General features: G+C 42.7%; 1 protein-coding gene across 1 annotated transcript; it reads left to right on the forward strand.

Moving 5' to 3' along the window:
• The first annotated feature begins 506 nt into the window (after positions 1-506).
• PGM2 (phosphoglucomutase 2) lies at positions 507-25,968 on the forward strand. Its single transcript, XM_081207735.1, has 14 exons — positions 507-669; positions 6,882-7,049; positions 9,805-9,911; positions 11,435-11,519; positions 12,695-12,778; positions 14,500-14,693; positions 15,854-16,043; positions 17,009-17,106; positions 19,629-19,809; positions 19,890-19,983; positions 22,158-22,287; positions 22,380-22,569; positions 23,413-23,546; positions 23,896-25,968. Exons 1-14 carry the CDS (start codon positions 595-597, stop codon positions 23,996-23,998), a joined length of 1,833 nt encoding a protein of 610 aa, XP_081063861.1. The 5' UTR covers positions 507-594; the 3' UTR covers positions 23,999-25,968.
• The last annotated feature ends 1,530 nt before the right edge of the window (positions 25,969-27,498 follow it).

Raw genomic sequence — 27,498 nt, forward strand, 5'->3', positions numbered from 1 at the left:
TCTTTCTAGCCATAACTGAATACATTAAAAAGATCAAAACCACAAAAATATACCGGTAATTAGAAAGGATCCAAGGATCATCTACTAGCTCAACCCCTATGCAGCTGCCCCATACAGGGATCGAACCTGCAACCTTGGCGATATCAGGCCCACACTTCAAACCACTGACTATCCAGGGCGATTATCCTAACGAATTTAAACAGACGCTTTCGGAAAGGACTAATGGAACCATCGAATCCAGGAATCATTTTCCCCAACGTGGGGCTCGAACCCACGATCCTGCTATTAAAGAGTCTCCACGCTCTACCGACTGAGCCACCTCAGCGAAGGCGCAGGCTGCCGTTGTCACCAATAGTCAAGGAGTTCCTGAACGATCGCAGCTCTCACGAGAGAAGCGCCGTCTCTCCCACTCCGGCGCTCGCTAGGGAAGTCGGGGGAGGGTTAACTCGAGCGGCCGACCCATCCAATCAGACCGCGCCCGCCTTCGGGAGGCGGAGCTTCCCGGCCTTGGGCGCGTTGCTGCGCCTCCGGAACCGGGGAAGAGGCTGCTGAGGCGATTCTGGGGGGACGGAGCGGCGGCGCTGAGGGGAAAGAATGGCGACGATGGCGGAGGGCTTGGAAGACCAGCGGATCCAGTTAGCGGCTTCCGACTGGCTGCTGTGGGACAAGGTGCGGGAGAAGGAGGGGAGGAAGGAGCCGGGCGTGTGGGGAAGAGGGAGGCCGCCCAGGAGCTCATATAGTGGGCGCCTGTCGGAGATGAGAGAACTGCCGAGTGGGGAAGGGACACCGCGGGGTCATCCAGCCCAACCCCCTCGCTCTGCGGGAATGAAGGCGGCGCGTTCGAATCACAGAATGGTGGGGTTGGAAGGGAACCCTCGGGGTCATCCAGCCCAACCCCCTGCAGTGCAGGAACGAATGGGGCGTGTTAGAATCAGAGGAAGGTGGAGTTGGAAGGGAACCCCTGTGGTCATCCAGCGCTGCAGTAATGAATGTGCAAGTAGCCATAGGCAACGTCTCTGGGGGACCTCGGGGGAGCTTTTCAGAAGCATGTTGCGTAAGCTGCCTGGCCATTCCTTACCCAAGAAGGGTGGCTATTAGCATTATTATTGTGCATTTAGTCCTGTGGGGGCTGGCTAGGGAGTCGGTGACAGCAGGAACAGGATTTCCTTGAGCCAGTGTGGTGTAGTGGTTAAGAGCAATAGTCTCGTAATCTGGGGAACCGGGTTCGCGTCTCCGCTCCTCCACATGCAGCTGCTGGGTGACCTTGGGCCAGTCACACTTCTCTGAAGTCTCTCAGCCCCACTCACCTCACAAAGTGTTTGTTGTGGGGGAGGAAGGGAAAGGAGAATGTTAGCCACTTTGAGACTCCTTCGGGTAGTGATAAAGCGGGATATCAAATCCAAACTCTTCTTCTTTTTTAAAAATACTGTAATAATAATGATTTTTATTAATTTTAAATTCCAAAAATCCAATATGCACCAAATTATATTAATACCAAATAACAATACCAATTCATATACAAATCAGTTACATTTTGTTGTTTTGTTGTTTTGTTTAGTCGTGTCCGACTCTTCGTGACCCCATGGACCAGAGCACACCAGGCACTCTTGTCTTCCACTGCCTCCCGCAGTTTAGTCAAACTCATGCTGGTAACACTATCCAACCATCCCGTCCTCTGTCGTCCCCTTCTCCTTGTGCCCTCCATCTTTCCCAACATCAGGGTCTTTTCCAGGGAGTCTTCTCTTCTCATGAGGTGGCCAAAGTATTGGAGCCTCAGCTTCAGGATCTGTCCTTCCAGTGAGCACTCAGGGCTGATTTCCTTCAGAATGGATAGGTTTGATCTTCTTGCAGTCCATAGGACTCTCAAGAGTCTCCTCCAGCACCATAATTCAAAAGCATCAATTCTTCGGTGATCAGCCTTCTTTATGGTCCAGCTCTCACTTCCATACATCACTACGGGGAAAACCATAGCTTTAACTATACAGACCTTTGTTGCCAAGGTGATGTCTCTGCTTTTTAAGATGCTTAAAAATCTTAAAAATCGATTACATAGTCAATTATAAATTCTGTATGGCTTCCCACGTGCTATACTTCAGAGTCTGATTCCCTTTCATTCTGCCTCCAGACTATTGCTCAAACCAAATACAATCCATTCTTGATAAAATCCCTTATACCACAGCTACAATGATTAACTTCAATTCGCATTAACACATACAGTAATTTGTAATATAGTTCTCCTTTCTTCTTCCTGTGTGAGGTTTTAATTTCCATCAGTTATTTCTTTATCAAATATTATGTCCATATTAATTATTCCTAATCTCCTTTGTTGCCTCGGAGTTACTCTGGAGAGGTCTCTCTCTTTGTTCCCAACTCTTCTGATGCAGTTGTAAAATTACACTTTCAATTTCAAACAAGGAGTCACCCAAACTCCTGCCAAAGCCCTGGCAGGCCTCCAAGTTCTCGCCTCCACGTCCAGTTGAAACAATTAATTATAATTATTTGTAGAAGATTGATCTGATGCCCCGGCAAGTCTTCAAAGTCCAGTCCTTCCTCCCCTCAATGAGGGGGCAAGTAAAATAATTAACTCCGCAGAGGCTCCAACCCCTTTTTATAATTATTCCAAACATTATTTTTTTCTCACACAGTCCCGTTTGTCATTATGATATATATCTGTGCTCCCATCTCCTTCATTTGCTTTAAAGAACAAAACTTTTAGCATTCCCAGGCATTCTTGGGGGGGAGGGCGGGGGGTTACTGAGTCATTTATGTAACAAAGGATTCATAATGAAGTGATTGGCTCCCCCCACAAACACATACCGTCTTTTTTGGCTCAGATGGAGTCATCTTTCCAATTTAAATCTGTACGACCTTGTAACTGTTTCAGTTCAGCAGTCCTTAGTCTTGTCCCATCATTACCAACATGTGTCTCTGCATTAATCCTAATGAATCCTTTCATGAACAGAAGTACCGCAGCTCTTAATGGCGGCATTGGAGGGTTACCAAGAGGTGAATTGCTTTTCACCCAAGCGTCTCCCTGCCTCTCACATCCATGTAGGAGCGAAAGCCAGGTACCAAGACTATCCGCGAGTGTAGCTCACTCCCCCTGGGCCCTGGGGGGAGTTTACAAAGATAATTACCCTCTTTCATCTTTGTTTATTGCTTCTCCAGTGGTCTCCGCTGTCGTGGGAGCTGTGCCATTAAGGCAACCGGAAGCCACAGGAGCAGGATTTCCAGTAAGAGAGCATAGAACGGTAGAACTGGAAGAGACCCCAAGGGTCATTTAGTCAGTGTTAGAAACAGATATGAAAGCTAGGAGATAATGGCACCTTAAGCCTAGGTTATGGGCACAACAAAGTCTAGGCGCACTTTTTTGTAACAAGAATACAAAGCTGAAAATGAATGAACTGCAGCTTAAATATTATGTTCATTTTTCACATGGTCTAGACCTCATCTGAAGACTGCAAAAAACAAAGCCATGCTTCCCCTGCCCGTCCCCCTAATATTCTTATGAGGGTTCCTTCTCCAGTTCTCAGAGAGTGGCTGGAAATGGGGAGGCAGAAAAAGGCTGTCCTTTCCTTCCATTCTGCAGTTTTAATCTGAAATCTAAGGGCTGTTCCATAGTGGAACAGACTCCCTCAGGAGGGTGTGGACTCTCCTTCCTCGGAGGGTTTTAAGCAGAGGCTGGATGGCTTTTGGCTACTCACCTACTAAATAGAACATGATTTAAACATTGCTAACCATAGTGCCTTCAAGCATTTACCCTTATGAACACTGTGTTTCCTTTCTACCAATGCCCAGTGTATCAGCAATGAAGACAAAGGTGATAGTGACCCAACATTCACTGCCCAAATCCTCTTATTATGTCAATGTTCTATTTTTGAATGGGTTACAGTACGTACTGTACTCCACAAAAACATGTGACTTGGGTATCGAAATTAAATTTTAGAACTAGACTAGAGGCTTTTTGTGTGTTAGTAGCAGAATCATTCAGCATTTCTTGTATTTCAATAGGGTGGCACAATTTCAGTGGCTGTTTAATTTCTTATTCCAGTTTTTTTGTTTTTGCTTTACTTCGGAGAGATTTTTAGCTATATATGTATTTATTTAAACTTTGTATTCCCTTCCTGTCTTACATAAATAGCTTTTGTTTCCCCAGATAGTTGAAATACCTTGCAGTACATTTCTTACAATTCTGCTTTGTAACAGTTTACGTTATCTTAAAATTCCAGACATTATTCAGTGATTTATTTTTGATCCTCTAGGTGGTTAAAGTTGGTGGGTACAGTACATTGAAAGAAAGAAACTGGTTGTGTTATGAGTTTTGGATCATAATATTTGTTGAGCAATCCCATTCCAAATTTGTATAATATTTATATGTACTGAAAGCAGTTTTAAGCATAAAAACCCCCACATTCAGAGGCAGTTATACACCAATCACCAGACCCTGTTGCTTCTGAAATAGTACTTTGCATTGGCCTACTGTTGAGAAAGTGGCTTGAGGAATGTAACCTTGGCTAAATATCAGAAGATGGTTACAAAACCTAAAGTAAAGTTCAACTATGATCACCCTCCTGATAAGCAGCAGAGTACTATATTTACTGTTACAAAACGTGGATTCACCTTAGCAAGCTATTACGCATACAGATACCTCAATCCTTGGGTGAACAGTGTGCTAGAAACATTTGGGCAAGTTCAGGTTCATAGGTTTCGTAATTTCTGGACTTTGTTATGCATTACAAATATGGTAATGTTAATCCTGATTTAAACCAGAATCCACAGGATGCCTGAAAGGTGGCAGGCAACACAAGAACGGACCTTTTCACTGGTGGCTCCATCTTATGGCATGCTTGGCACCATCATTACATATCTTTAGGAATCAGTCATCAGCATAATTTCTTTATTTTTGGCCAGGCTTTTAATTACCCGTGTTTTCTGGGAGTGGGTGGAATGTTTTAATGCAGCTTTTAAAAAATAGAACTACCTCCTAGACTTTTTGTTTTCTTTATCCCCAGTTTTAATGTATCTGTTTGCTTGCTTGTTTTTACTGCAAATCCCTTGGAGTTACTTTGGTAAAAAAAAGCAACCTATGAATTTAATAAACGGCAATAATAATGGTAGCAGCATCTGCTTTCTCATTGACCAACAAAAAGAGCTACAGTACTGCCCTACTTCCATCCCTATTATTCCTGAGACAAGAAGCGACTGGTTGCACTCCTATTGCCTTCAATGGGTTTACTGCATTTCCATGTGTTTAATATGCCTCTGTGCAATTTGTAGTTTAGTGATAAAAGGGCGAGACTTAGTTCAAATTCAACCTCAAAGCTGAACCTGGATATGACAGCAGGTGATCTGTTTATTTTACAAAATTTTAATGCCAAAAGTAGCAGTCTAAAAAGGAATAGGAATATGTTTTGTGGCACAGAGAGCCATGGTCTGAATGTAGACGAAAGCAAGATTCAAGGTTTAATGAGCTTCTTGTGGAAGGACAGTGGGTCCGCTGCTGAAAAGACCCTGATTATAGTGAATGCCAAGCTTGGTGCTGTTAGCAGGTGCTTCAGTTCACACTTAGAGCAGTATCCTACCGCTGTAAACCGTCGTGGGCTTCCCCCAGAGCATCCTGGGAAGTGTAGTTAGTTAAAGATGCTGAGAATTGTTAGGAGAGCTTCAGGGAGCTTCAATTTTCAGAGTGGTTTAACACTCCTTCCCAGGGCACTCTGGGAACTGTGGCTGCGAGAGGGCAGTAGGGGTCTCCTAACAGCACCCTTAGCAAACTACACTTCCCAGAATACTTTGAGGAAAGCCAGGGCTGCTTATAAAGTGATGTGATCCTGCCTTAAATGTATATTGCAGATGGAGCCACTGACAATCCATGGCAAATCATGTGGTAGGAGATTCTTCCTGAGTGAAGTGCTCTGGATGCCCAAAGCATTTCAACTGACTGCTAAGTAGGAGAGTGAGTGAGTGTTAGATCAGGCTGTAAGTATCATTGTTATTAAGAACCTCTTTGCCCAGCAATATGTGGAATAATCCGAGTTTTAGCTACTGTATTGATTTATGCATGCATGCATTTCAGTTATATTTATTCCTCCTACCAGGATGCAAATCCTTCCAAGGTGGCTTTACAAAGCAAAAAAAGCAAACAAAACACTCCCCTTTCCATTGTGCCTTTTGGATTGGAAGCCAGAGGGCAAAGACTGTCTTATGGTTGATGCTTGTGAGCTGGTCTAGGAGCCTTTTTGGGGGGCTGAAGAACAGAATGGTTCAGATTTTTACTGTAGAATATTTCCAGCAAAAAGTCTTGGGGCCAACTTTCTTTGAAGCTGCAGTCGTCTTCATGCTCAGCTATAATCTTTACATTCAGAAGGCCAAATGTGAAGATTCCTAATATTTCAAGAGCTCTAATATGTTCCATGTGGCTTCCTATAAGATAATTGCTGTGTGATTCTGGTCTTGAGGAACAATTAGTGACAACGAATCTTCTTGTGGTTTGTATCCCCCTCTTTAAAACAAAACAAAAAAACCAGCTGGATTTTGGCAAACAGGCTCTGTATTGTCTGAATGTTTCAGCCCGGTACTGTAAATACTAATGTGAAGTGAGTTGCCTAACTCAGCAACAGGTTTGAGCACATGACTCCTTTCCTGTATTGCTTCTCTAGTTGTTTAGTTGTTAGGCAAGTGCTGGACATACAAGGCACTTTGTAAATGCCATAATAACATGTGGAGCAATATGTCTGTATTGTGATATGAAAGTCTTGCAGTTACACTCTTTCCATTATAAGACTTGCTTCCCTCAAAAAAATTGGCAAAATTGGTTTTCCATAAAAGGTGCCCTAAATTCTGGGCTCAAAATTAAACCCTGGTGAAATCTTTTTTCTTTACAGAATTCTAAAACCAGAGACAATGTAAAGTATCTGCTTGCAAATCAGAGTACAGAAGAACTCCGAAAATGTTTTGGTTCACGGATGGAGTTTGGGACTGCCGGGCTCCGAGCACCTATGGGAACAGGAACATCTCGGATGAATGATTTGACTATTATTCAAACTACTCAGGTATCAGGTTTAAAGTACTGTTTGCCTGTTTTTCAAAGAATGGTTGTAATTGATAGAAAGTTGAGTGCCTCTCTCATTATCAGTAAGTCAAGCCCATCAAACTTTCTCTGGTTTGTACCCAAAGCTTGTAATAATTATAATATGTAGAGAGTCAAATAATTGAAACCATTTCAGTGGCTTAATCATGCTTTTCTTTAATGGGTAAGCATACCATTAATGTCTCTGCAACTATTTGTAATGATTGGCTGTTTTTTTTAAAAAAAAATCCCACCAAAGCTTTAGAGAAATTAAACAGCATCTCAAAATGGTCATCTTTTTCCACTGGAACACCTGTTCAGTTTGCAAGATTAAAATGAGCTTTTAGAAATAGTTTCTCCAATATTTGGAGGCTAATTCTTCCGATTTGGGAGGGTTTTTCCTGAAGGTGGCTTATAAATTTTTGAAATAACATAAAGTCTGGATTGAATGTTAGTGAGATATGTGTTGAAGCGTAGGCGCAGAAAAATACAATCAGCATGTTGCAAGACATATGCAATTGCCACATTGCTACAAGGATTGTAAGATAGCAGATCACTTAATCGACCTGAATAAATATCCAGGTGGAGCACTAATTGGGAGATTGCACAAGCTGTTTGCATTATTTGTGCCACAGACAGGCAAAGTCCCACAGCCCAGGTGTGTTGCTCTTCTCAGATGACCAGAAAACCATTCAACAAACATGGCAGCAATTTACATGCAGTCATCATCATCATCATCATCATCAAACCTTTTATTGGCATCACATACAAACATCCAAAACAAATCAATATAGAATTACCACTTCCCCAGTGGCACAAAACATTTGCTAAAAGAAGGGAGGCAGAGCAGTCTATCGTCACATTTCTAGGTCTCCGGGGAAATCAGACATCTGCAGTGTATTTCGACGACAAAAAACCAAATAGAGATATTTAGCCACTAACTTGGTGAGCTCCTGGTCATTTCCCAGTAATAGAAAATGTAGGACCTCCAACTCTGGTTTCTATTTGGGATACAGAGTTGATCTAGAAATTGCTGACGGAGATCAGCATATAGTTTACAATTCAGAACCATATGTGTAAGGGTTTCCACCAGGTGGTCTTCACATGGGCACTGATGGTGCAAGTGTTTCATGTTTATCATGCATACAAAAAGATGGCACTGCTATCTTAGAGTCAATTTTGCAGCAACTGGGAGCCAGCATGGGGCAATCCTTTCCAACTTAAGTGCAGCCTCACAGCAGACTAAAATCAACATCCCGCTCCCCCTCCAAAAAAATCACCTGATTAGCACAGACAAGTATTGCTCAGCTGCTCATTCAGGATTCTGTAATAAGAACACAATTCCCCTTTCGTGTTGTGTATATAAGAGAGCACATAACTTGCACCACGGTCATTTACATCGCCACATATGTGGAGTATGAAAAGAATAACTCTGCAGTGCTTGCACAAAATCATGGCTTATAGCCAGGGTGGATTTGATTTAAATCAAATCGATTTAAATCACGATTTAAATCAGTAGTCAGTAAGACTTGATTTAAATCAGTAGTCGGTAAGACTTGATTTAAATCACTAGTCAGTAAGACTTGATTTAAATCGTTTTTTTACAGAAAGACTCAATCTCGCTGGTATAATCTTAATATTTACAACCAGATGAAGGTTTCATTTTTGGAATAATATATTCTCAGAGTAGTTTTTACAGTTATATCAAAAATTACTGATGTGGTTATGCTATTAGAAATATGTAGACAGATAATTATGAAATTATTGTGAGGTTTAATAAGTTAGCTGTTTATACTTGGACAACTTTTCTGCTGTACTTTATTGGAAGGAGAAAAATGATCATTTCCTTAATAACAGTTTAAACAATTTATTTAACTAAACAATAACATTATAGCATATGTATTCATGTTTGTTAACTGATGTGGTTAAATGATTTTTTTAAAAAAAACTTAGACTAAGTTTTAGCACACATAAAAAACTTAAAACAAATCTTTATTTCCTGATAAATAGCCTTTGGACTATAATGTAACTTAAATAGAAAACTATCTTTAGAAAGATTTTTCCTCCAAAAGGGCTTTATTTTAAAAATCCAATTTAAATTTTAAAAATCCAATATTTTTGTGTGTGGTTTTGTTTTTTAAAAAATTGATTTTTATCCACCCAGTTTATAACATTGCATTGGCCACCCTAATCCATCACACCATACTGTAAGCACCTTATTTGCAGAGGCAGTAGATACTGGGATTAGGTTGGTAAAATGCAATCCTCAAAGTTACCGTAGTAGGTATTTCCTTACGTATGACCTGAGGTTTTCAATCTCTTTATCTTACCTGATCAAAAGCCTCTTCCCTGTTAACAGTATTTCTTTTTGGGAAAAGGTATGCTTTGTAGAAAAGGGGATTTGCATGTTGGTTCGTCTTTCAGGTACCACTTTTCATTCTTAGATTTTTGTCCCCAAGATGATGCTTTAAAAGCCCTCCGCCACTTGCGGGGGAGAGGGGACATATTTTTTGGAACATGGGTGGAAGGTGAAAGCTCACCAAGTTGTTTCTGCCTCCACTCTCCTGCCCTCAAGGCAAGATGCTTCATCATGAGCCCTGTAATATATTTATTTCAAGACGCCGTAACTTCTTCACTTTGCAAGCAATAGCTTCCTCTTCCTCTGTTCTGTAGAAGATGTGCAAGGTTATATGACGGACTTTCAAAACTGCTGGCACTTTGTATGCTTTCATTTCTAGGGATTCTGTAGGTACCTCGAAAAGAGCTTCAGTGACCTGAAGAAAAGAGGCGTTGTGATTGGCTACGATGCTCGCGCTCATCCTTCAAGTGGCGGTAGCAGCAAAAGGTATACTTAGCAACTGCTGCGATGATTTGTTGATGACATGCTTGTTTTGCCATAGATGGAGAAGGGACCCACTAAGAATGAACTCCTTTCTTGTCTTAAACTTAAGGGAAAGTCTGTGCCACAATGAGCTGATAAGATTGATTGATTGATTGATGGATGGATTTTTTTAATCCCACCTTTCCTAAAAATATCACTATTAAAACAATAAAAATATTAAAAATTGAATGGGTCTGGCAGCTCCAGTCGAGTATCTTTCTTCTTTAGGTAATTGGGACAAAGAATAATAAAATGAAAGGAATTAAGGCTGTAATTTGAGGCACGCTTGCTAAGGAGTGAGGTCTTTTTTATTGGGATATATCTCCCAAGTAAGGACACTTAAGAGTATGTAAGATTTATGGGAACTTGTCTTAGACTATTCTGTTGTGGTTGTTTTAACTTCCTTTATGTTTTAATTTGCAGTTGTTTTTTAGTGGTGATTTTATTGTTTTATATCTTTTTGTAAACTGCATTGTAGCAAAAACCCTCAATCAAGCAGCATATAAATTTTATGAAATACATACATACACAATATCATTATTGGTAAGAAGTGTATTGAAAACTCAGAAAGTGTTTGTTCTACAAACTGCTCTGCTGTACTCTGCTGCCCCCTGGCTGCCAGAGATCCCTCCTTTATTTCATTATGTTGTGGAGAAAAAGCAGTGCTTGCCTGGCGACTAGGGGGTGAACCCTTGGTTTCCTTTTGGAACAACCTATAGTGGTACTTAACTTTTTAAAGCCCTGGCTATACAACCAGATTGGTTGGCTTTAATTGCCGGGGCTTGGCCTGCTTCATATGTTAACATCATACTTTTTCTGTCATGCTCAGAGACTTCCTCTCCATACTAGATGCATTTTAAGGGACGCGGGTGGCGCTGTGGGTTAAACCACAGAGCCTAGGACTTGCCGATCAGAAGGTCGGCAGTTCGAATCCCTGAAACGGGGTGAGCTCCCATTGCTCGGTCCCAGCTCCTGCCAACCTAGCAGTTCGAAAGCACGTCAAAGTGCAAGTAGATAAATAGGTACCGCTCTGGCGGGAAGCTAAACGGCGTTTCCGTGCGCTGCTCTGGTTCGCCAGAAGCGGCTTAGTCATGCTGGCCACATGACACGGAAGCTGTCTGCGGACAAACGGCGGCTCCCTCGGCCTATAGAGTGAGATGAGCGCGCAACCCCAGAGTCGTCCACGACTGGACCTAACAGTCAGGTATCTTTACCTTTCACCTTTAGATGCATTTTATAGCCCATGAAAAACACTGGGAAGAAACTTATCATATGTAGGTCACCCGATTCATGTCCTTGTGATGGAGAACATGGCCGTGCTACCGTCCTTCGTAGATTGCTAAATGCATGCTGTTTGCAGAGTGGGTGCTGGCAAACGTAATGCATGAATATAAACTAAATGGCACCTAGGTTCAGTGCAGTACTTCCTTGAGTTTTGCAAGAGGATTCCTTCCTTGTTTTCAAATTATTATTTTTCTCGCCAATAGATTTGCAAGGCTTGCTGCGACAGCATTTATCAGTCAAGGCATTCCTGTGTACCTTTTCTCCAACATCACACCGACTCCTTTTGTGGTAGGTTATTAGCCTCCCTGCACCCCAGTTACGCTACTTATACATTGTTAGAAGGGTCAGTAGATAAATATAATTTATTGTGGTGTTTTACACACACACACACACACACAGTTGTACCTTGGAAGTCAAATGGAATCCGTTCTGGAAGTCTGTTTGACTTCCAAAATGTTCGGAAACCAAAGCATGGCTTCCTGCAGCCAATCGGAAGCCCTGCTGGATGTTCAGCTTCCAAAAATAATTCGCAAACCAGAACAGTCACTTCTAGGTTTGCGGCATTCGGGAGCCAAAACTAAGTTGTTTGAGAACCAAGGTACAACTGTTTTTGCCATGAGATGAGGTCAAACTAAAACTAGTTATGCGATCGTTAGTTCTTTAAAAAAAATCAACTCTGATTAATTTTAAGACAGCCATCTACCATCTGCAATTGGTTCTTCTGCTCATTGCTTTCTCTGTGCTTTGGAGACCTTCCAGTTTTCTGCAGATTATGACACAGAACTTACCTGTGATGTGGGCTGAGATGAAGGTCTCTGCCTATACTTGCTGTTGTTGATAGAACAGGCCAAATAGGAAGCATCTTTTATTGGAGTGCCATTCCTGATGGTCATTCTATAGCATCTTGATTGAATTGGTGTTATGCAGGAGAAATTTAAAAATCATGCATTCTTTATACCAAAGGTATGCATGTTGCTAATCCATCTGGATACTTCCGTGTAATGTAGCAGTAGGCATTCTGTGCTTGGTCCAGAAAGACATTGATTCAAGTCTCCATTCAGCCAAGAAGTGCACTGCATGTTTCTGGACAAATTGTTGCCTTTCACCCGTCCCTCTTTCACAGTGTTGAAGTTAAAATGTAATTCCGATGTATCACATAAACAAAGATCAGTTTAAGTAGAACAAGACTTTCACTATTTCACTGAAATTCTAAAAAGTGCTCCAAATTCAGGGAGACTGTAGTAGCAGGCTGTTTGATAACTGGTGACCGGGACACGTGGGGAAAATTGGAAGAGATAGCTTTTTCTGGACTGAACTTTATAGCTTCATGTATACTGTACTGAGATTCTTAGAATGTGGGAGAGAGGAAAAAATATTTTCTAAAAACTGTGAAGGAAACAGGGCAGTTGCTCCAGGCAGTCTTCTTCCATTTTAAGATTACTTTATTTGCTTATTTTCCACAGCCTTATGCAGTGACTCACCTGAAACTTTCTGCTGGAATTATGGTTACCGCATCTCATAACCCAAAAGAAGACAATGGATACAAGGTATTCTCCTCCTCCTCTTCTTTTTCCAGTACACCTGGATCTGGCCTGAAACAATTTAGAGGTGGAGATCATGTTTCATTTAGGATTTTTAAAAAATCCTGTACAGCCAGGAGGGTGGGGCAAGAGAAGGAGACATTGCAGAGAGGAGGAGGGTTTAGTCTGTTGGGTACTTGAGAGCCGGTGTGGTGTAGTGGTTAAGAGCGGTAGTCTCATAATCTGGGGAACCGGGTTCGCGTCTCTGCTCCTCCACATGCAGCTGCTGGGTGACCTTGGGCCAGTCACACTTCTTTGAAGTCTCTCAGCCCCACTCACCTCACAGAGTGTTTGTTGTGGGGGAGGAAGGGAAAGGAGAATGTTAGCCGCTTTGAGACTCCTTAAAGGGAGTGAAAGGCGGGATATCAAATCCAAACTCTTCTTCTTCTTCTTCTTCTACTACTACTTCTTCACCAATACATTCCTTGTGGGAAGGAAAAGCTGGCAAAACAGACCCTGTACCCAGCTTGACTGCAGTTCTACTGCATGTGCTGAGCTGCTGTACTTGACTTGACTGGCCTCCTCATTCTCCATCCGCCCTCCCCTCACACATTTTTGTCCCCAGTATGTCCCAGTTTCCTATAGTTCAGGGCCCAGCTGTCTCAGTTGCCACCACCAACAATGTCATCTGCTCCTACTTCATGGTCATTGCTTGCTCGATTTCTGCCACCGCTTCTGCCACATTCAGACCCGCCACCCCACAAACCAGCTCCATGGTGCACGGCTGCTCCACAGCCCTAAAACTAACTACAGTGGTACCTTGGGTTACATACGCTTCAGGTTACAGACTCCGCTAACCCAGAAATAGTGCTTCTGGTTAAGAACTTGGCTTCAGGATGAGAACTCAAATCGTGTGGCGGTGGCGCGGCGGCAGCGGGAGGCCCTGTAGGCTAAAGTGGTGCTTCAGGTTAAGAACAGTTTCAGGTTAAGTACGGACTTTCGGAACGAATTAAGTACTTAACCCGAGATACCACTGTATCTGTTTATACATCTCTATGCTTTTTAGTTTCTTAGAATTCCAGGGCAACACCTGGTACTTTCAGCTACTAAGTACCGTATTTTTCGCTCTATTACACACACCGGACCATAAGACGCACCTAGTTTTTAGGGGTTGAAAAAAAGAAATAAGAAAGCAATACAAAGCCTCCTGAGCGAAGAGGGAGCGCTCCTCCCTCTTCGCTGAGGAGGCTTTGCGGGGCTATCCTTGAAGCCAGGAGAGCAAGCGGGATCGGTGCGCACCGATCCCTCTTGCCCTCCTGGCTTCAGCGAAAGCATTCCCCTCCACCTCCCGCAAGAGCCGTGCACTCTCTAAAGGGAGCGCGGCTCTTGGGGGCTTTTCTGGGAGGTGGGGGAAGGGACAGAGCTGTGCGCTCTGTCCCTTCCCCCACCTCCCACAAAAGCCAGGGATAGCCGCGCGAAGCCTCCGCAGGCTTTGCGCCACTAAGGCAGAAGCTAGAACAGCGAGAGGGAACACTGCGCAGCGCTCCCTCTCGCTGTTCTGGCTTCTGGGGTAGCCCGCGAAGCCTCCGCAAGGCAGCGGGATGAAGGCATTCGCTCCATAAGATGCACACACATTTCCCCTTTTTAGGAGGGGAAGAGTGCGTCTTACAGAGCAAAAAATACGGTAGATACATCATAATGAAGCTTCCATTAACAGATAATCTGCATATATTCTCTGTGTTACTTAGGTTTATTGGGAAAACGGTGCTCAGATAATTTCACCTCATGATAAAGGAATTGCTCAGGCTATTGAAGAAAACCTAGAGCCGTGGCCTCAAGCTTGGGATGGCAGCTTGATTGATAAAAGTCCCCTACTCCACGATCCTTACGCATCTATTAACAAGGACTACTTTAAGGACATACAGAAGCACTGCTTTCACAGGTAAACTATGAGGGAATGCTTTTCTTACTTCTTGGGGATAAATCTATGTTATTTAATTTTAGTGGAACAGGATTAAAATTGAAAGTAAGTTGCAAGTAGGTTTCCACATACAGAAATGGGAATTTCTTTTGTCCATTGGTATAAAGGTGGGACAAACTTCTGATGAGGGATGTAGGATCAAAGAAAGAAAGAAAGAATCTTTATTTGCATCGGCCATAGCAATAAAACAACAATACGATATACAAAGAATAGAAATAAAAAGTCAATTATATAAAATACATTTTAGGGTTTTGAATCAATAGTCAAATAGTGGATCTTATTCTGATTTCCCCAGCTAAAAACCTTGCAGCCTTTGCTGTCACCTACTCATATTGATTTGCCAAGCGAAAGGACAGTATGACAGTGGCTGGGTGACGCAAAATGGATGATAAAAGAGGGGTGATAACCTCATTCCTCAAGTCTTTATAAACAGTGCAAGCCAGAAGGACATGCGTCACTGATTCGGTATTGCCATCTCCACAGGGACTGATGAGGGGTGTAGGGAAGAAAAGACGAAAGGTTGTCTTAATTATCTCTAGCAAGCGACAATCCCTTAAAAATGAGTAGGAGTGTCAAATGGTGAGGTGGCAGCTGGTAAAAGGAGTTCATGTTATTAAAATCTCGGCTGATGGCCTAACGTAGATAGACAATTCCTGCTTGACCCTTGAAAGGAAGGCAACTTATGGCGAGTCCATTTTTCCTTTCTCAGCCGCTAAGGAAAGGCATTCAGGACAGGAATGTCCCAAACTTCAGATCTGTGTGTTTCCCTTTGTTCATCCGTTACCGTTCTTTATTCCCTGCCTTATCCCATAAGACATCTAAGCAGGTACTATAGCAGTCCCAGCAGAGAGGAGATACACAGAAGGAGTTGCACACACGTTGTAACCGCTTTGCAACTGTGTGTGCATGCAGGAACATCTTCGCAACATTGCTTGAATACACAGTCTGCTTACATCAGTTGTGTGGCCTGGAGTTGAGAATCGGGCAACTCGTAAGCGGCTTTTTTAAAAAAAACAACAAGTTTTAGTGAAAGAGGATACAGTACAGTACAGTGCATTTCTTTGTTATTAGCGGTAAACAAGCTCATGCCAATGTAATGTCATTGATGTACTTAATTTCAGGAATATAAACAAGGAGACAAAGCTGAAATTTGTCCACACTTCTGTGCACGGTGTAGGCCATGAGTTTGTGCAGTCAGCCTTTAAGGCGTTTGACTTTAGCCCTCCATTTGCTGTTCCTGAACAGAAGGAGCCTGATCCAGAATTTCCAACAGTAAAATATCCAAACCCTGAGGAGGGGAAAGGCGTACTGGTAAAACACAATTTAGTCAAAATTCTTCCTTCTACCTTTCTTTTGCGCCACTTCAAACCTTTCCTGATAACCTATAAATCTTCTAAATGCATATTCTTTTTTTAAAGACATGTACTTACATCTTTTGAAAAAGCCATCAAACATCTTTTTTTCTTCCTCTTCTCTCTCCTTGCTGTATCCTGAGGACAACTACATGTTACTTTCATGGAATCAAAAATTTGATGTGTTCCTTTTTTCTGCAAGAGGTGCAATTAAAATAATGTGTGAATCAGCACCAAATTGTCTCTTTCTTTGGCATGTACCGTATTTTTCGCTCTATAGGACGCACCTTTTCCCCTCCAAAAATGAAGGGGAAATGTGTGTGTGTCCTATGGAGCGAATGCAGGCTTTCGCTGAAGCCTGGAGAGCGAGAGGGGTCAGTGCACACCGACTCCTCTCGCTCTCCAGGCTTCAGGAAGCTATCCGCAAGCCTTGGGAGCTCGGCGGGAGTGCCCGCCGGGCTCCCAAGGCTTGCGGATAGCAGCCTGCATCCCGAAGCCTGGGGCGTGCTGTGCAGCGCTCCCTGGGCTTCGGGCAGATATGCGTAAGCCTTGGGAGCTTGGCGGCGCTCCCCCCCCCGCCAGCCCTAAAGAGCAGGTCGAAAGGAACCCAAAGCCTCCAGAGCCCAGCGGGAACTTCCGCTGGTCTCCGGAGGCTTCGGGTGAACGCACCTTGAACACACAGAACGCACCTTGACTTAGAGGGGGAGAACAAGAAAAAAAAAATTCCTGTTCTCCCCCTCCTATGGTCCGGTGCATCCAGTAGAGCGAAAAATACGGTAGTTTCAGGGTTTGAGCCAAACTTTCCCATCTCTGTCAGCAAATAGGCCTCTTGTATTATTATTGGCATAAAATGCATTGAATATATTTCTTTTCTTTTTAAAATGTTATTGCTTTGGGGCTCTTCACTTTCCTGTTCTTTTTTAGACACTGTCTTTTGCCTTGGCCGAAAAAGAAGGAGCTCGGATTATTTTAGCCAATGACCCAGATGCTGATCGACTTGCTGTTGCAGAGAAACAAGAAAGGTATGGTTGCTTGCTTTGGTGATTTCAGTGTTTAACAACAATTCAATTGTCGAAAATGCCCAAGAGCTATTTATGTAAATGTATATTATCTCTTGCCTTGTTTTTCTTTTGACTACTGTCAAAAGTGTTGGCAGTACATGCTCTTGAGAATAATAATAAAAAATGTATCTTAAATCAATTTCTTTTAAAAAATACTTACACACCCAATATTTGTGGAAAAACATGTCAATTTGCATTTCGTAGTTCAGAAAGTATTGATCTGATGTGTAGAGATCTTCCCCATTCTAATTAATTCAAGAAGCTTCTCTGTGTGAAAGAAGCAATCAGAAGATTCCTGATATTTGGGTTATTCCTTTAGAGAAGCGGAGTACAGCTGGCTTTAAACTGGTTCTCTTATCTCTTCCTGTCAAGGTCATGCTGACTATAAAAGTAGGGCCAGAAGGAGCCTGAGTTTCACTTTCTCTTTCTATCTCTTTTCCTTCTGGTGTGGTGTTCTGCACATAGTATGCTTAGTATTAAGGTTTAGACTTATTGTAAGTCACGGGTGTCAAACACAAGGCCCGCGGGCCAAATCCGGCCCGCCAGACCTCGTCATGTGGCCCGTGGCATCAAGGGCGAGGAAGCGAGCTTCTCATCCTTTTTACTGGTCCCGACCCAGATTTTAGGGTCCGCACTCCGGCGGAGGCTCTCTGCCTTTCTAAAAAGTGACCCACGCAAACAGCCTTCTCTGCCTGCTTGCAGACAGGGCTCCAACCGAAGCGCCCCGTCGGCGCTGCATACCGGCCGGTCCCACAACTTTCGCCTGCCTCGCGGGCCGGGCAAAGAGGCTTTCTGCTCACTCGGTCCAGTCCGGGGCTCGCTGCGGAGGAGGCGGTCCCGCGAAGCCGAGCTCGGAGCCGGCTGCCTCCGCCCCTCGAAGCCTCCCAGGCGCGGCTGCTTGAGGGGGCGGGTTGCACGCGCGGCAACTTTTGGAGCGCGAGGGAGCCGCGGAGGCTGGCAGCGAGGGCAGGGAGCGAGAGCCACGCTTGGGACGCCGCTCGCTCACTCGCTCGGGCCGCAAGAAGAGGCCACTGCGGCGCTGCAGCTGGCGAGGAGATGGCTGGGGGCGCGGGCGGCGGGGCCAGGGGCTGGCTGGGGGTCGCCCTGGTGGATAAGTAGCAGGCCGGCAGGCGGGGAAGGGAACGGCAGAGGCGAGTGGAGAGCGGGGACCCAGCGCAGGTCTTGCCGCAGGCGGCGCGCCCCCGCTGGGCTGGAAGAGGCGAAGCTGCTGCCGGTTCAGCTGCGCAGAGTGGGGTAGAGGGAGGCGGGCGGGCGGTGTGCCACACCGCAAAGCAGGGGCGCCTCCCACCCCGAAGAGGACCGCGCCAGCATCTGGGCGGCTGGAGCAAAGTGGGAGCCTGCCAGCAACTTGGCTGCGGGAGCCTGGCTACGAAACACCGCCCCCCTCCCCACGCCAACACATCGGCTTTCTCCGGGCCGGAGGACTTGGCAGATAGCCCCCTCCCCGGGAGCAACTGCAGCAGCTCGGGGCCCCAGCAGGACATCCTGGCCACCTGCGCTCGCGGTGCCGCTGGGGCTCCCTTGCAAGGAAGAAACTGCTGCTGCCCAAACTGCAGCTCCGTATCCTCCGACTCCTGAGTGCGGCGGCAGGGTGGGGGGAGGCAACATTTGCTTCTGCTCTGCTCTGTTGGGACAGGCTCCTGTCTCCTCCCCGTTGGAGCTCCAGTCTGCCTGGAAGCCCATCTCGTCATCTTTTTAAAAAATCATTATTATTTCTTCTTCTATTCTTATTTAAAATCGTACTGGAATAGGTATATTAAATAGTGTATAGGTTCAAGACAACACACACCAGTGCCTAAGGAAAAATAACTTTGATAAAGTCCTACAGATACAACCGGCCCTTTGAGGGTGACCAAACTGTTGATGTGGCCCCCGATGAATTTGAGTTTGACACCCCTGTTGTAAGTTATTGTAAGTTTCAGTTAAGTCTGCTGCCATTGGATTTCTTATAGACGGTGCCATTCCCGAATGTATTGAATTTGTGACCATTATGCTCATCTGGCTTCAGCAGCAGTGAAGCTCTCCTGGATGAAATATAATTGCCTCTGGTCTATTTTTTGGGAATCCTGCAACATGTTTAAGTTGTTATTCTGCTAACTATACATCGGAATCTACTCTGGATCAATATTGAGTAGAATGACATGACAAATAAAAGTGCACACTCTGTATCTACCGTATTTTTCCGTCTATTAGGCACCCCCATGTATAAGACGCCCCCTATTTTGGGGAACTCAGATTTAAGAAAATAGGGGGAGCCACTATCTGTGTATGACGCCCCCTAATTTCGGACATTATTTTTTAGGAGGGAAACCTAGTCTTATACACGGAAAAATACGGTATATCCCTTTGGTTTTGGAACTGCAACCTCAGCACAATTTCTTTACTGTAGTTCCTATCATTTCTTTATGTTAAGCTGTCGAGCTACTGTCTCTCTAACCATCTAAACTTGTTCTGTCCCTCAGTGGAGAATGGAAGGTGTTTTCTGGCAATGAATCAGGAGCTCTTTTGGGCTGGTGGATCTTCACTTGCTGGAAAAAGCAGAATCAGGAACCCGCTGCCATCAAAGATGTATACATGCTTTCGAGCACAGTGTCCTCCAAAATCTTAAGAGCAATCGCACTCAAGGAAGGATTTCACTTTGAAGTAAGCCGTTTGGGGGCAGGAGAGAAGCATATTTCATTTTCCTGTAGACAGTGTTCTGACTGAAATCTTGTTCTGCACAGGAAACCTTAACAGGATTCAAGTGGATGGGAAACCGAGCCAAGCAGCTCATGGACCAGGGAAAAACGGTCTTATTTGCCTTTGAAGAAGCGATTGGTAATAAGTATTCCATAACGCAGAGTGGTTTAGACTGAAATATTTTACAGAGATAGGCATCTGTTTAATGTACCATGTACTCTTGTGGGTTTTTTTTTGTTTTTTTCTGGTCTTGAGAACTGATCACCTGTAGTACAGTGGTATCTTGGTTCTCAAACTTAATCCGTTCCAGAAGTCTGTTCCAAAACCAAAGCGTCCCAAAACCAAGGCGCGCTTTCCCATAGAAAGTAATGCAAAATGGATTAATCCATTCCAGACTTCTAAAATGAAAGCAATAAACAATGTACTATACTATAAAATAAATAAGACAGTATTGTAGATGATAAAAATGAAAATGAAAAAAAATCTTACCCGCACTGATGATAGTCATTGTTTGGATGGCAGGCTTTTATCCACTTCTGCAGTCACAGAATCAATCAATCAATCAGTAGCTGAACTGGGTACCACCCAGTCACAAAAACAAATTAACCGGAAAAGCCTCAAAAACATGCAAAATACATAGCAAAAACGAAAGCGCCAAACTTCATCCGTTCCGGAAGTCCGTTTGACTTCCAAAATGTTCAAAAACCAAGGCGTAGCTTCTGATTGGTGCAGGCGCCCTGGAAACAGTAGCCAACAGCTACATCGGACATTCAGCTTCCAAAAAGTGTTTGAAAACTGGAACACTTACTTCTGGGTTTTTGATGTTTGAGAACCAAGGTACCACTGTACAATGAGGTGCATACTGTCTGCATTTATGCTGATGAGAGTAGGAGAAAATGCTTGCCTACTGATAGCTCAGGAAGATAATGTTCAGATGCTAACTGTTTCTAAGCTTTGGCTTTAAAATGGGGCTGCTTATTTCAGCATAACACTGTGGGTTAAACCACAGAGCCTAGGGCTTGCCGATCGTAAGGTCGGCGGTTCAAATCCCCACAACGGGGTAAGCTCCAGTTGCTCGGTCCCTGTTCCTGCCAACCTAGCAGTTTGAAAGCACGTCAAAAGTGCAAGTAGATAAATAGGGACCACTCAGGCGGGAAGGTAAACGGCGTTTCCGTTCGCTGCTCTGGTTCGCCAGAAGTGGCTTAGTCGTGCTGGCTGTACGCCAGAACTCTTGGCCAATAAAGCGAGATGAGCGCTGCAACCCCAGAGTCAGCCACGACTGGACCTAATGGTCAGGGGTCCCTTTACCCTTTACTTAAAATACCACCACTAAGCAATTTCCCTCCCTAAGTATAATAATGCCCAATAATCAATAAATATATGATAGTACTTGAGGGTTGGGATACCATGCTGCAATTAACTGAAAACAGATTTGCTTCTGGCAATACTTTCTGATGACATGCATATTACCAATGTGTGTCTTAAAATGTTTCCATGTCCATGTCAATAAATGGGTTAGTTTGCTCATTTAGTGCTAACATAGACAAGTCTCAGTGAGCCCCAGCAAAGCATTTGTTTTGCACCCTCCCACATTGCTACTTCCATCCTTCATGACCAGGAGAACTTCTGCTGAATATGCTTTCTGTTTCAATGGCTATTATCTAAATTTTACCTGAGAACCAGGAATCCTGGTTTAAAACTAGCAATGGCTCCTTCTAAACAAACCAACCTCAAACAATAAGGTATTTATTGTTTAGCCACTGCTAAATCAGGATTCTTTGTTTGTGTTACATATGAACAAGGCTTAGCATTATATGCAAAATAAATTCTACAGAACTTATCCCAGCCATGTGGGCAGAAAGGACTGTTATGGTGAGGCACCTAATATAGTATTACTTGCAAATCAGTCCCGTGATTGAGATGAAAATTGGGGCTATCCTTCTCTTGGTACTAAAATGCACCTAACCCTTCTGAAATTGCAGCGAAATGCATTTTCTAACTTGGGTCATTCATTTGAAATGATCCTTCAGTCTGTGATCCAGGTTTAGGGCTTGGGTTTAGGGCTTAGGTTTAATAATATTAGTCACAACCGAGCACCTAATACAAACCAGATGATGTACAGATATGAAAGCAACACTGCCTTGCATATGAGCCTGTTATCTTGTGTTGTGTGATAGGACTACTTTATTTCATAGAATCACATTTGTAACTGACTGGAAACTTTATCAAACTTTTGCATTTCATCATCTGTCAAGAACATTTAGACAAAATAGCTACTGCTAAAGATGTTCTGTCTGTAACTTTGTCTTCAGGATATATGTGCAGCCCTGTGGTCTTGGATAAAGATGGTGTCAGTGCTGCGGTCATAACTGCAGAGATGTCTGCTTTTCTGGAAACCAAGAAATTGACTTTGTCTCAGCAGTTGAAAAACATTTACAATGAGTGAGTTTACAATGAGCATTTCATAGTATACTTAATATATTTTCTACATGCAACGTACATGGAGCTTACAGGTAACTATTTTGTCTTCAAAGGTACGGCTACCATGTTACTAAAGCTTCCTATTTTATCTGTCACGATCAGAAGATTATTAAGGAGCTATTTGAGAAGCTTAGAAATTATGATGGGAAGAACACTTATCCAAAGACCTGTGGGAGATTTGCAGTGTCTGGAGTACGGGATCTAACTACTGGCTATGACAGTAATGAGACTGATAAAAAGGCTGTAAGTAGCTGGAACTTTTTGTTCTTTTATTTCTATGCGACTGTTGCTCCCTGAATGATGTCTAAATTTCTTTATTTGGAAATAAGTCATTGATTTCATTCCAGAGGGTAGCCAGAGGGAGTCCTATGACATCCTAAAGTCTAAGGGAGGAATTCAACGTCACACTGTTCTGATAAGTGCTTCTGCTTGTCATAGGGAACTATCCCTCTTCTCTTCCCCTCATCTATATTTGTTTGAGGACCAAGGCAGAAATTAGTGGAACACAAGGCTTCAGAAAGTGAACTGGCAGCTGAAAACAGAGCTCAGGAAGCAGGGCAAATCCCATCCCTTAATAAGGATAAAAAAATTAAAAACAGTTTTGAAGTACTCTGTTTTGTGTACTGCCTTGTAAGCAATGCTGGGGCTAAATGCAAACATGCACATAGTATTGAATCCCCTCATCCTGCGTGTAGATTCCTAGCAGAATTAGTCAATCTATGCTGTTCCTTAGTCAGTGCATTTGACTGATGGAAGAATCGTACGAACCTAATAGAGGTACTGTAAGCTGCCCAGGTGACTTGCTGGTTTGATCTGCATAATTTGCAGATACCTGTAAATTAGAATAGTGTGTGTCATATTTGGCATCCTAGTGCCCAATCCTATATTTTTGCTCCCCCAAGAAAAAGACATCTCTTGAAATCCCCACTGTCAATTTTTCACAAGGAAGAGTCCAGGGAAGGTTTTTTTCTTTATCCCACGAATTCCACCCTTAGAAAGCTGATGATTAGTCATTACACATTAGCGCATATGAGTCTCATGCAGTCATAGCCACAATTGTGACAAATTTACCTTTTGTGGTGTTAGGTGCTTCCTACCAGTAAAAGCAGTCAAATGATAACATTTACGTTTACTAATGGATGTGTCGCTACCATGCGAACCAGTGGGACCGAACCCAAAATCAAATACTACTCAGAGCTTTGTGCACCTCCTGGAAACAGGTATTGTTTAGATTTATTTATTTTTCTGTTGCAAACCATTGTTAAATTTGGATTTCTCCTACTGTAGACTTTTTCACAGAATAGCTGTTTGAGCAGTTTTCACAAATCTTTCTTTAACACGGTTTTGGGTCGGGTAAGCTAAATTTCATTGTCATATCCACAAAACCTCAGTAGATTGTATTACAAATGTGTATTTTAAACTACCTCCCCTTTGCTTTATCCCAGTCACCACCACAGTTCAGAATGGACTTTACCTATTAGCATATCATGGGAATAAATCTACTGTTTTTAATGTGAATGAGAATTTGAATAGATTGAAACCCAGGTTTTGTTTTTGGCTTATTTTTAGTGACTTTGAAAAGCTGAAGAAAGAACTGGATGAACTGGTCAGTGCAATTGAAAAATATTTCTTTGAGCCAGAGAAGAATAAGCTGCAGCCCAAGCCAGAGTGATACAGCTGTCCCTGTTTTCATCTCTACACAAACAATACTTTCTACAGTTAATTGGATAATATGTGTAAAGCACTTGTTTCCATGAATTAAGAGTGCACAAACGTGACTGTAATTTCACTATTTTGAAAAGTATGTTTGCATGTTTCATCTGTCATGCATGCTCATGTTTTGAGGGGAAATATGTCTTCCCTTGGCAAATTCTCCTTCAACCAATTTCCTGATGAAATTGCATTTGGTTTTAATAAAATAGTTGGTAGTGCCTGTTGACACAAGGAATGTCCCCTACAAATGGAAGTGCAGAAAGCGCTCAGTAATGGACGCCGATTTTATGTTACAAGGCTTTGCATTCAACTGTAAGATTGTAAGATCACCACTCATACAGATCTCCCGAGTTTCCTGATCTATCATGCTTGTTTCCATTAGAACTTTTTAAACTTTTCAGTCACCTCACTCCTGTTGGTGTGTGCATGTTGAAAAGTTGCCTCTTCACTCTCTTACATTCTCAAACTGGTCAGTGTCTCCTAGTTCTCCATCTTTGCTCCCCATCCCTTGCATGCCTAATCTCTTTGGTTGCAAGCATGAGAGCAAAATCTGTTTCTCTTTTTTGACTCACAATGCCTAGTTACTGGAAGTACTCCAGAAATAATTATAATTATAATTATAAAATGTAGGGTCTGCCTTGTCAGAATCAGCTGCAATAAAAACAGCACATCAAAGATGTGGTATCGTCCCCAGTGCAGACAAGCCAGTAGCCTAACCTGAAACAGCACAGGCTGCCTATCATATATCTGAATCTTGAACTTGTAACAAAACAACAGTAGGTGTAGTTCTGCCAGTGGCAGAGACAATGGATTCAGCTCTGCAAGATGCATATTTCCAGTGGTTTTTTTCTGGGGTGAGGATGCGGGGGTACGCATATCCCTAAACATTTTGTGAATTAAGTTTGGCCTCATTGAGGGACAGTATTTCAATATGAGTAGGAAAATGAGAGTACCCCTAAACATTTTTTTAGGGGAAAAAGCACTGCATATTTCTATAATTATGTACTGTTAACCAGTGTAAAAACTATAAGAAAATCAGACAATTATTCAGTCAGTTGCCCTATATATTCTGAGATAGAGTTCTTTCAAAAATCATTGGTTCTACAGAATATGATCTCTTCTGTCTGTATTGCTTATTTCTGATTACCTGCTCCTCCCCTTTACAGATTGCTTTTGGCTTGTTTGGGTTTTGCTTTGTTATTATCGAGGGAACAACATTAGCTTTATAGCCGCTAGCTATCTAAAGGCAAGAGTCCTGTTTTCCATGACTGATCCCTCCAAATGGAAGCAGAATAAAAAATTACCTGTCTCAATGATGTATTGCCCAGAGCAGTGGTTATCAGACTTTTTTTCCTGAGTCACACTTTGCTCATGCTGCCCAGAGTCTTTTCCAACACTCATGTTTGAATGGCAATTCTGAATCACAACCAGGATTGTCCTTGATATCACTTGATGCTCTTGCTCTTATATGGAAAATATATCTATCAGTATTCTGCAAATTAAAAAGCTATGCTTTACTACACTGAAATGTTTAAATGTCTGATTGTCCTTGAATCTTCCTGCCACACTTGCCACCTACCCCTGCTGCACTCTTTCAAAATCACTGACCTGAAGTTTTGATTACCAAAAAGACAATTTCTTTCTTCATGAATGACTTGAATGACAAATCAGAGATAGGATGTGCAATTTTTCTTGAAATTGTTGACTGATGTGAAGCTCTTGGAATCCTAGCCAATCTGTCATCCATGATTGGTTTTTTAAAAGCTCAGCATACATTTGCATAACAGTTATGCACTTAATTTATTTGACTACATTCCGGAAGAACTGTAGAGTCTCATTTGATGTCGCCCAGAGTGGATGCTGCTTATGTATGGCAATATAAAATACTGTTTGACTCTTTATTAAATGAGTGTTGCAAAGTTTATAAAACGCCTTCCTGTTCTTTTTGCTGTTTGTGGATGTCCTGCTGTTTATTTTCCTCTTAGGCATAAAAGACATGTGTATGTGGGTTGCACAGATACTCAGACAATTTTACTGTCAGCAAGTGCCTTTGTGCAACAATGTGTCTCAACTTTATAATAACTGCTCAGGAAGGGTGTAGCTAGAAGTGAAAGTTTTAAAATACAGATCTGAAAGTAAGACCGCAAGAATATGTTGAAAGCAATATAGCAACATTGATCAAAACATCACACAGTTGTTCCTATTGCTCAATTTGTTGTCAGCCTCTGAAATTGGTTAATATGCAAAGACTTAACTGATTGAAAAATTGGGATCAAGCAGATTTTTTTTGCTAGCAACCCATTTTGTGGATGAGCACAAAACAACTTCTTTATATAGGGTATGATGTTGAAGAAAATGTTACTAGCTTTGCTATATTCATTTAGGTTCGGCTTGTTACAATTCAGTCTTCAAGTCAAGATAAGTAAAAAGATCCCACTCAACTGCATTTTAAAACAACATTACGAGTGTATTAAATTTGCTGAATATAACTCATTTCTTCACATTTACAGATCTTAGAACATGCAGCATCAACTTAAAGGGGAAAGGGTTATTTATTTATTTCATAAAAAATTATATACCTCTTGATTGTAGAAAAAACATCAAAGCGGTTATATTGTGTGTAAAATATCCAGCGTCATATCTGCCTGCTCGTTGCATTTGTTGGAAGTAGGTTTTTGCCTAGGATAACTTATTCCACGACAAACTTGCTAGTCTTTAAGATGTTACAGGACGCTGTTCTGCTGCGGCTGCTGTGTTGCAACGGTGCTGCATCACTTTGGAGTTGCTGGGGAGATTAGCTGTGTTAGTCTTGTACACCTATCTGCTGGTGTAAATACTTCAATTTACAGTGCCAGTAATGTTAAAGTCATATGTATAAAGGGATAGACCAGCCTGATTTGAAACGGCATGTTACCAAAAAGCAACAACATGCTCTAGTCCTGGCAAGGTCAGTTCAACCCTTATGTCAGCTTTGTTATCTGATCTCTTCCTTGCTTTAGACTATAAAGTAATACTGCCCTTATATCCTCGCAAAGCACACAACATTCAGGTTCTGCATATAGTCATAGCTTTTACAACACAAAAATAGACCTGGGAAAATAAGCATGTCATTAGAAAAGAATTTTCAAGGCCTGCTGAAGCCAAGGGAAAAGATTCCAATCACTAAGTTGGGTTTAAATCAGGCGCTCATTAAGGAGTATGGTTTCTGCAGCAGCAACCAATCAGAAATACCATATTTTTTGTTCTATAAGACTTATTTTTTCCCTCCTAAAAAGTAAGGGGAAATGTGTGTGCATCATATGGGGCGAATGCACAGCTATCCCAGAAGCCAGAACAGCAAGAGGGATTGCTGCTTTCACTGCGCAGCGATCCCTCTTGCTGTTCTGGCTTCAGAGATTCAGAATCCCCCCCCCCTTGTTTTCCTCCTCCAAAAACTAGGTGCGTCTTGTGGTCTGTTGC

Source organism: Podarcis bocagei (assembly GCF_964188305.1).
Source record: "Podarcis bocagei genome assembly, chromosome: 9".
NCBI lineage: Eukaryota > Metazoa > Chordata > Lepidosauria > Squamata > Lacertidae > Podarcis > Podarcis bocagei.

Bases quoted from the DNA above. Each gene is read 5' to 3' on its own strand.
- PGM2 (XM_081207735.1), top strand. From the start codon at position 595: ATGGCGACGATGGCGGAGGGCTTGGAAGACCAGCGGATCCAGTTAGCG. The intron at 7,050-9,804 runs GTATCAGGTTTA...TTTCATTTCTAG, and splicing joins CTATTATTCAAACTACTCAG to GGATTCTGTAGGTACCTCGA. The intron at 19,810-19,889 runs GTAAGCCGTTTG...TGTTCTGCACAG, and splicing joins AGGAAGGATTTCACTTTGAA to GAAACCTTAACAGGATTCAA.